The sequence below is a fragment of the Taurulus bubalis genome, assembly GCF_910589615.1.
Source record: "Taurulus bubalis genome assembly, chromosome: 5".
NCBI classification, from domain to species: domain Eukaryota; kingdom Metazoa; phylum Chordata; class Actinopteri; order Perciformes; family Cottidae; genus Taurulus; species Taurulus bubalis.
Window position 1 is genome coordinate 7,829,792 of NC_136593.1, and position 10,779 is coordinate 7,840,570.

General features: G+C 42.2%; 1 protein-coding gene across 1 annotated transcript; it reads left to right on the forward strand.

The window, feature by feature from the left end:
- Positions 1-1,580: 1,580 nt before the first annotated feature.
- slc5a8l (solute carrier family 5 member 8, like) lies at positions 1,581-8,486 on the forward strand (the record flags this gene model as incomplete). Its single annotated transcript, XM_079218874.1, has 15 exons — positions 1,581-1,934; positions 2,251-2,316; positions 2,542-2,593; positions 2,905-2,972; positions 3,319-3,473; positions 3,733-3,873; positions 3,974-4,103; positions 4,240-4,328; positions 4,605-4,717; positions 6,875-6,942; positions 7,049-7,135; positions 7,231-7,424; positions 7,972-8,081; positions 8,194-8,279; positions 8,373-8,486. The coding sequence occupies 15 exons, from the start codon at positions 1,581-1,583 to the stop codon at positions 8,484-8,486; spliced, it is 1,827 nt and encodes a 608-aa protein (XP_079075000.1).
- Between the last annotated feature and the right edge of the window lie 2,293 nt (positions 8,487-10,779).

Genomic DNA, 10,779 nt, shown 5'->3' on the forward strand with positions numbered 1-10,779 from the left:
ATATCACGGAGGATGCAAAGTTTCGTCTCTTAAATATCATGTGTTCGCCTTTACATGTGTGGGTCACCTGTTCGAGAGGTTCCTGATGGTGCAGTGAGGCTGACCAACATCCCCGCTGAACAGTATTTATGCAAACGTCTTATAATCCGAGGTAGCAGTTATCTTCCATCTGTGACGAACAGGAAAAACTGAAAGTGAAGTCCATTATGTGGATGACATGAATTAATGATTTCCTTCATTGACAAAGTCCATGCAATAACCAAAGAAATTGTTTCTGCAGCAGCTGCAAGCCTGTCCCCAAATCAGTCCAAAGCGGTCGGTCCACTAGGTGTCACAGAAAATGAAAGCTTCATGGAAGAATGCACATCTCGTAAAGAGCTTACATTTCAACCCGAGTTTGACCTCATCTTCCAAAACAAACCTCATCCATCTCTCATTTGGGTAAACATTAACTGAAGCTGAACTAACTGCGAACTACTCATAACACTTCCTGTCTTCAAGCGCTTTGAGATCGTAGGTGATTAACTGACTGCGAGGCTGCACTGATTTCCTTATCTTTATTTTTGTTTAATCATTGTTCAGGGTATTCAAAGTCTCTCTGATTCATTAAGTCATAATTGTGAAGCATGCAGTTGTTTGTGTTGTCATGGTGTTTGTTTTGATCGCCTATTTATTTTCATTTCTATCTCACAAATCCACGGCACAGACAAGCGTCGTCATTCTCCAATAGTGTGCGAGTCTATTAATGAATACAATGCTTACAGAGAGTATCGGAAGACAGTGAGTGAGTGTACGTTCAGTCTTTGTTCGTTTTAGCAGCTCCAGGCTTCTCCCCAGCTCTCACTCCCTTTCACATTAACGTGCATCATTTTACATGAGCTTTCTCAGATTTGACTGTAGCTGAATGCTAATCAAAGATAAAGATGTGCTAAGCAAGGCAAAAGTCATGACATGACCCAAAGTGCCAAGCATAAAGGTTCAACCTGCCCTGCCTCCTTAAATTCCTTACAAAACAATTCACTCATGAGTATTTTGGAGTTGTGTAAAGATTCCTGGATGAGAATGAATACATGTAACAGAAGGTCTCCAAATAAACCACAGTATCTTTTACAATCACTGAAATTACAGCTGGCTCGAGTACTGCGTGTCCTTGGATGGATTATTAACTAAAGTGAACTAATCTTTATAGTCTGCAAAAAACATCAGACTGCCGACAATTGCAGGAGATGTTCAGCGGTCGAAGTATCTCATTCTTCTTCAACTACAGTCGGAGCGACTCTTGCTGTTGATAGTTCGAATGGAAAAGCCGAAAACAACAGAGGACTAAAACCCTGAACTCTGAGGATTTTACTTTTCTTTGTAGATGGTTTGTAGGGAAACTTGTGTATTATGAGTGCAGCTGATTTACACATGTCTCACATTTGACCGTCTGAAACGCACTGAAAAGCAATTTTCAGTCGGTCTTCAGTGTTAATCTTTGCTCTCTGTGTTGGTATATGTACAACTGGAGTTGAGGTAACACATAAGCATTCCTAACGACAGTTCAGAGAGAAGAGACGTGTTAGAAAACTGAACTAAGCATGGTCGGTACAGGTGGTCCTGTGGCCACTTTCTCTGTGTGGGACTATGTGGTGTTTGCCGGAACAATTTTGGTGGCAGCGGGCATCGGCCTTTTCCAGGCCATCCAGAGCCGCAAGGAGACAAGCAGCGTCGAGTTCTTGCTGGGCGGACGGCAAATGACAGCTGTGCCGGTCGCCATGTCGCTCACTGCCAGCTTCATGTCCGGCATCACAGTCATCGGCACGCCGACTGAGGCCTACCGGTTCGGAGCTGCCTTCTGGCTCTTCGGCTTCTCCTATGCCATCATGTCGGCAATCACTGCTGAGGTCTTTGTCCCGCTTTTCTACAGACTGGGGATCACCAGCGCCTATGAGGTGAGCAAATATCTGTACACGGTTATTATTATTATCAATAAAGCAAGCATGCTCACATACATACATGACTTTCACAAGTTAATGTGGCTAACGATATTCCCAGTAATGGAGGTATAAAGTGATCTTTATTGAATGGCAATAAAACGCTGTGCAGAATCCAACTGCTGTAAAAGTATTTCCTTCAAAAGGAGTGCCTAAGTTGGAGTTTAAAAAGTGAACAAAGAAACAAACGTCTTTAATATTTCGTTAATGTTAAACTAAACCAATGTGTGTAAACAGTTAAATGATGTCTGACTGTTTCTCCTTTCACTCCTAGTACCTGGAGATGCGCTTCAGCCGGCACCTCCGGATAATTGGGACCTCAATGTACATCGTGCAGACGGTAAGTAAAACATGCTTTCAATATTCAACTACGTTTTGGATTTAGATAATTACAAACAAAAGTACAAAACCAGGAATAATATAACAAGCTATAATTAACACGGTAAAAAGCATGCCTGTTTGAATTTATATAAAACTGATTCTAGATAAAGATGAAGACGATGAACATGAATCAGACGCTCGTTGTGTTTCCACCTCATCAACTAATGGCGGCATCTGTTTTCAGGCAATCTACACCGGCTTGGTCATCTACGCTCCGGCTCTTGCACTAAATCAAAGTGAGTCTATACGAGGGCTGTAGTTGCATGTATAATAAGTCTTCCACAGGTACGTACCCGTGTTATTTTTTATGTAATTTGTCCCGAGTTGTCCATCTCTTGCATTTGTCTTAAAGACAGATTGACCCTAAAACCAAAGTGGTGACCAGATGTGTTTTTCTTTTGAATAAATGGAAAATTCATCGCTTGTACAAAGTAAAAAAAAGATGGATAGATACCCCATTTCAGTTACTAACACTGTCACACGTTGTTATGTCTCAGAAGGTTTATTTTGAAATCGTAACGGAGCTTTTTCTTTTTTTATTACACAGTCACAGGACTTAATCTATGGGGAGTGCTGGTGGCGACAGGAGCGGTGTGCATCGTCTACTGTACTTTGGTTAGTATTGTGCATTCTAAAGAATATGATGTACTGTATTAAATGAATGAGCTGTGTACCAAAGAGTTTACAAGATGCCTATACAAGAGGTCTATAATGCATACAAACATAGACTGGAATCCTTAAATCCAAGCATGAATGTATGTTCATTTCTGTAACTGTTCATTATGATTTTACACTTAAGTATCAGCATCCACGTCTGATCTGCTTGCTAAACTAATGCAAGTTATTCTCTGCATGGTAATGTATAATTGTACACATTTTAATATAACAAGCCTCATCTAGCTCTTAATTGGAAATACTTCACAAAAGTTCTAGGAAATGAGAAGCCTGGATTGTGTTTCAGGGCGGTCTGAAAGCGGTAATCTGGACAGACGTGATACAGATGGTGATCATGCTGGCAGGTTTCGTGGCGGTTATAGCCAGAGGAGCTGTACTGCAGGGAGGCCTGACGAAGATTTGGGAAGACGCCGGCCAAGGAGGCCGGCTAGAGGCGTTTGAGTATGTTCACAGGCAGAGTTGTGTTTCTAAATCATGAATCAGATCAATTAGTTTGCAGCCACATAAAAACTAATTGGCGTAACTTTCCTATAATTGTTTCCTGTAAATACTTGAGTATACAAGGAACTACAAAGAAGGGAGGTTCACTGGAAATTACTGAGACCGCATGTCTGCTTATTGCCTCAAAAGTGCCATCTCACACTGCCAGATGTTCGTCCCCAAACATTCAACACATTCACACGTCGTTGGCTTGTATCAGTTTCGACCCAGATCCCCTGAAGCGACATACCTTCTGGACCATCATCGTCGGCGGCAGCGTCATGTGGGTGTCGATCTACTCCATCAACCAGTCCCAGGTGCAACGCTACATCTCCTGCAAAACCCTGGGACATGCCAAGATGTGAGTGTTCCTGCAATGCAACAAACAGTATCTTATTGGCTGATAGCCATGACCCGTGCACCGTCTTCCTTTTTTTTTTCTTCCTTTTTGTACCTCTCAGGTCTTTGTACGTGAACATGGTTGGCTTGTGGGTAACTGTGAGCCTGGCTGTGTTTTCTGGCCTCACCATGTTCTCCATTTACAAGAACTGTGACCCACTTACAAACGGAGATGTAGGCACCTATGACCAGGTAACCGCAGCTGCAATTGTCTGTTTACTCATCATCATCATCATCATCATCATCATCATCGCATGGACATCATTCTAGTTGTTGTGTAGCAAAGTATTGTCGTTAAAACTATGACTTGCTTATACTTACAAACCAGATGCTGCCTTACCTTGTGATGGATATTTTGGCAGACTACCCCGGCATTCCCGGCTTGTTTGTGGCTGCTGCATACAGTGGTACCCTGAGGTGAGGCCTGAGACGAACAAGGAAAATATATTATTTTAAATCAGAATTAAAAAGAAAGCTGTGTTTTTAAGGAAATACTCGTGTAGATAAGTTACAACGGGAGGGAAAGAATGAGTTGGCAATACCTGGGTGATGTTACTTCTTGTGAAAAGTCCACGCCATCGGCATCTGCAGACTATTCTAAACTAATCTCATCCGTAATCTATAATCTGCCATTCAAATGCATCAGACTTCCTGTTCTGTAAAAAGACTTAATAGATTACTGTTTGTTTGCAGCACGGTGTCTTCCAGCATTAACGCCCTTGTTGCCGTTACCGTGGAAGACTTTATTCTTCCGCTGTGCAAAAACCTCACCGAGAAGCAGGTGATCTGGATGAACATGGGCCTGAGTAAGTTTAAAAAACACTTTCACGGTCGGCCACAGACTGAGCAGGCATCAGAAGAGCGTAAAGTTTTGGAGGGACAAACTAACAAGGAAGGACAGTTCTGAACCTTTCCATATCTCATTAACGAAGTCACTGTACATTCTGATCATAAATAACACAGTAATCATCGTACAGTATGACTCCTTAAAGTTCACGAGATAACAGTCGACACCAAGAGGACTATTATCTTAACGTGTTATTAGAGGTAACTAAGTGCTTCCAGTTCCACTGGACGGGTTGCGACATGTCCAGAACTGGTTAACACGAGATAGCCTGGTAGCCCAACGACTGAATGAAATCCTTATTTGTGCAGAGATTTGACAACTTTAAAGGAGCACAAAGTGCAAACATTGGTTGTAGTAGTAGTGGTCTACAGTTTCATCAGTTAGGCTTACGGCGAAAAACCTGCATGGGCAGGATCGTGTAGATTCCAAGAACCTATTTTTGGGATGGTGAGATCAAGGGCGTGGCTCAGTTATGCATCTATTAAAGGAGTTCACAACGCTCTAATTACAGAGTAGTCCTAGATGACAGATAGAGCAGGCCCTTTGTAACAAAAGCATTGGTTATATGTTTCATGAAAAAACATTTAACCAGCGTGTGGGGCAGAAAACCATTGGCTGTCTAGTATTCTCTTCAGGTTCCGCCCCATGAAGTCTCCCAGTATAACCAGCATATTCCAGCCACAGCTGGACTGGACATCACATGCTGCACATACTTTGAGACTGTGTTTGCTTGGTATATTGTCCCAGACATCCTGAGTTGCTGCGAGTTTGTCACAAAGCGTATGGCACAGGGGAAAACATAGAAAGTCTTCGGAGACATGGTGGCTAGAAATATTGCCTTTCCAGTGTGTTGCAAGCATGTGACGTGGACGCTCCTGCAAGAAAAGAAAACGCGTGACTCAATGTGGGCTTTCAAGTGGGTCACATCCAAGTCTTTCCTTTCAAAGTGTCCCCATCCTGTTCAAGTGGGGAAAGGGAACAGGACAGCTCTCCAGTTTTGGAAGAAAACGTGTCCACTTGAGTGAGAACACAGTCTGCTGGTGGTTGAGAGACAACAGGAGGGTCGAGCCCAACGGTCTCCCTCTCTCCAAAGGGGGAAGCATCAGGGTCCTCTTCAACACCCTCAGTCTCACACACAATCTCCTCCACGTCACAATGACAGAACACCTTTGTTTAGAGGTTCATTTCAATTGAAGCAGAGTAAAAAGAGAGAGCAAAAGGGGCACAAAGAGAAATGTTTTTCATGGCTGCTGTACAAACTTTTATATTTTTGTTCCTCCACTATGTTGTGTGAACTATCAATGTCCTCGCGGGAGCCATATTTCACCCACATCATGCAAAATATCACAGGTATGGTGATGGAAAGTTATGGTCCTCAAGATTATTGAATTGCGCGCGATAGTGCCGTCAGTATCGTCCAAAACAAACATAAACTGTTGTGTGTGAAATGTGAGGCTAAAACAGCCTAGGGTCAAATTAATCCAAAATAATACTGATGTGTACAAAATGTGCACAAGGCAATATATATTGAGCCAGTTGTTCGCTTCAAATTATTATTTATTTCGGGACGTTAAACATAAAAATGGGGTCGCCAATGATAACAGGAGGGTTAAAATTATTAATTTTATTGAAGTTTGTGCTAAAGCTTACACTTGTTATGGGACAAGGTGCTTCCGAGCTACTGTAGCCCACAGTAGTGACTACTCACTATAGGTCTGATAATGCTAATTGAGATAAAAAAGGGTCGACCAGCCTCCTGCGTGCACAGTCCACTGTTGCAACTATCCTACTTTTAGTTTATGTTTAACAGCTCCCAAAGGCCTACAACTAGCTACAAACATACTGTATAACTATGGTAATATTCAAGGTTTAAAAAAAAAAACTGAATTTAATGCTTTAAGACTTGCAGATGGAAAAATAAAAGCAAGACAATACATCTTTTTTAAATCCATTGAGCCGAAAAAAAGCACTATTTTGAAATCTATCCCATGAGAACATTTCAATATGTATGAGAAGTTAAGAAAAACTTGAGCTAACCTGCCATATAATTTGCACCAAAAGCTGTTAAATGATTAAATCCTTTCTGTTAATAAAGTTGGTGGTAACATTCCCCCAGGTGTATTCTTTGGTGCCCTGTGTATTGGGATGGCTGGAGTTGCTTCAGTGATGGGAAGCGTTTTGCAGGTAATCACCATTCACTGATAGGACTGCAGTCGAGTCTTGCTCCACAGCACCACCCAGAGCTGAATATTAGGAACTACAAGCCTCCTGATCGGTTTTCTGTTTTCAGGCAGCTCTGTCTATATTTGGCATGATCAGCGGGCCTCTACTCGGCCTTTACCTATTGGGCATGCTATTCCGGACATCCAATTCAATAGTAAGCATTTTGCTTTTCACACCCTCTGATGACGAAATCTCACCAATAAAACAGCAGTGACACATCCAGGAAGTAGTTGCATGTGTACTTTGCAGGGAGGACTTGTGGGAATGATCCTGGGTCTAGTGTTGACTCTGTGGGTGGGGATTGGAGGCCAGATTTTCCCACCAACAGATGAAAAGACTAATCCTCTCCAAGTCAGCACTGTGGGCTGCAACAGCACAATGGGCCAAAACTACACAACGGCAGCTCCGTGGACCAGTGCGGTGACCCTGACCTCACATACCGAGTGAGTCGTTTTACATCTAAAAAGGTCCATCTGCTGTCAACTACATTATTATGGTCATCGCAAATTAATAAAACAAACAAAATTGTGACAAAAGACTTGATTCTATTAAGCAAATCATCGGGAAAAGTAGAATCTTAATAAACCATTAAAGTAAAAAGGAACACATTCTGCCGTCACCAAGGTAAGAATGCTCTCAGAGGGAATGCTCCAATACTGTATCACTATATGCATACACTTAATTCAACTTAATCAAATCTGCTGCGCCAAACTGCTTTTCTGCACTATATTTCAGAAATAGATTTGATTTCTAGCATTCCATTTCCACAGAGAGGATCCAAAAACACTCAGTCTAGCTGTACATGCAAACCTGAACTGCAGAAAGTGGTTGATTATATAACTAATTTGTTGATTGACTAATAAGCAATTAATACCTCAGTTTTCTTTTTTGTATTAAGCAAAAATGCAAAACATCCTCTGGTCTCGGGTTGGGTGTAACATGCGTAGTGACAGGAGGACGGTTCCTAAAATGCTTTCCTTTGTGTGTCAGCGTGAGGCCGTCTCTGGCAGACTCCTGGTACTCCCTGTCCTACCTCTACTTCTCTCTCCTGGGTACTGTGACCACAGTGGTGTTCGGCCTGCTGGTGAGCATGATCACAGGTGAGACGTTACATTCCGACCTCTACTTCTGCTGTAGACGCACATTAACGCTCGTATGATCTGCGTAGCATTGTAACCTAAAACGGTTGTGAAAATATGAACTTATTTTTAGGTGGATGCAAGCAAGAAGAAATGAACCCTGATCTGTTTGTGAAAATGAGCGACCTGATCTGCTTCAGTTGCTGGAGTAAATCAGAGGTAGGAGATAATTGTTAGCAAAATGAGGATATATTACATACAGATAGATCGATTTTGTCGTGTTTTTAATGGTTTGTTCTCAACCCGCTATAGGAATCAGACGTCAAAGAAAAGGCTGCCACAGACTTTCATTTGAAAGCTGACAACTCAACATTCAAAGACTTTGACCCGATGAGTAAAGATGTTGAAAAAAGCACCAAACTGTGACGCTGCTCTAGCGGCACGTTTTGTTTCCGTTAAACAATTCTTTTTTCTCAACACGCAGATGACAAGTCACAGATGTTCTGCTGCTACGGCCCTGTGGTGCATTTGATTTGTAAAAAAACAAAACAATTTGTAACGTCATTATTGGTATATGCCTATTTATGATATGAATTATGATGTGTTTTAAACATGCTGCTTAAATCAAAATACAAAATGAATTTAGATTTTAAATGAAGAAAGAGCTTAAAGTGATAAAGCTTGGCACAACGAAAACAGAACTGTAGTAGAATATTATTCAAATTCAAAAGCTCGCCTATTTATGTTGATCCCAACTAAGGAAAAAAACAAGAAATATTTAGAAGAATTTGGTGGAATATTTTAATAAATGAATGAAACCCAAAACGTTTCAGCTATTGTGGTATTCACCAGAACATTAGGGGGGAAAGCTTTTAAAATAGCATAAGGTTACCACCTCTTTTGCCCCACTATAACTGAGCCGCTCCCATTTCCTGCTTAGCAGCAATGTGGCAGCTTGACTATAATTGCCCCTTTGTTCAACTGTGCTCCCTGACAGCGGCTGCTAGCCGTATATTCTGAACATTGTCCTCCTGTATTTCAGGACACTATAATACTGTCTGACAGTTGACAATACGTGCGATAACATTACTGTGTTGAAGATACAATGGCCATCTGTTTTTGAGTATTTGTTTAGTGGCTAGTTATTTATATCTTGAAATTGTGCACTCTTTATGAACTACCTGCATGAATTAAGCCACCAATTATACTTGTTAATAAACATTTTGTACAAAGTTCAACCATGTTGTTTGAATACACACGTACACAAGGACACACATTGAGCACAGTAAACTCCAGCGGGTGTATTGTGACCTTTGTACTTTTGTGAGCGGGAATGCAAGACAGTGGAGCCAAGAAAAATTAATTTACAGCGTAGTTAATACTTTGGCAATGCAGTTCCTCTTCCACTCAGGGCTGTAAATCTATTTGAACTGAGCAAGAAAGGACAGGAGAAGGGAGAGAGAAAGAGAGATTGAGCTTTGGTCGAGGTAATAGCCGTGTCCTTTGTCTCCTTGGAAACATACAATAGAGGAAGTTTACAAAGAAGGGACCTGCCCACTTTCACCTGCCACTGCCAGCAAATCAACACTAGCAGGTCCAGGTTTATAGGAAGTGAAGCGTCGGCAGTGACATGTAGGCAGACTCGCTGTCAGGGAATTGAACTGAGCTTCTGTTGATACGAACAAAACAAGGTGAGCCAGATCTGTCGTTTACTTCTCACTCAAGGTTTGGACTTGACCGAGCTCTCACACGAGAGAGATTAGAAATGTTTCCATCGTAGCTACAAAAGAGCAGAGTCGTGCGTCACACTCAACAGTCATGTTCAGTGTGTCTGAAGTTATTTCCTGCAACAGATCTGCTCATGTAACGCATATGACCTACTAGGAAAAGGTCAAACACAGTGTTTATGGTGTTGTTTTCACTGCACAGACTGAGTATTACTAAGAAAAGGGAAAGAAACATGTGTTAGTGTATTCCAGTGTTTTTCAGCCCGTGTTTTGTTTCCCAGTACAGAACTAAACAGCCATGGATACCATCTTTGCTACTCTGGCTTGTTACCTTCTGCTCATTCCTTTTGCTGTGGCGCAACCACAGGAGAAATTGACTGTCACGCCAACAATGCCGAGCCATTATTTAAACATGACGCACACAACAGCAACAACGCTATCTTCATCCAACTCTACTGGACAAATCGCCGCTATCTCAAACTCGAAGGAGAACACTACTCCATTTACCGCCACAACCCGGGACAATGAAACCTCCACCGACACGACAGCGGCTACACCTGAGAGCACAAGTCGTCTCCAGACTTCTCAGTCAACAACCAACGTGACTTCACAAACAAATGGCACATCACTGACGACCACAACACCAGGCACATCACCGACGACCACAACATCAGGCACATCACCGACGACCACAACATCAGGCACATCACTGACGACCACAACATCAGGCACATCACTGACGACCACAACACCAGGCACATCACCGACGACCACAACACCAGGCACATCACCGACGACCACAACACCAGGCACTCCTACATCTACTGCTCTGACAACAACGCAGACCACAGTAGGTTACATAAGCACTGCGGATGTGACAGTGATCACAACTGAAAGTTTGTCTCACACTGCCTACACAACCTCAGAGTCAAACAGAACCACACAAGGTAAGCATTGCTGATTTAATTACGCGATGTGAGTTAATATGTAAT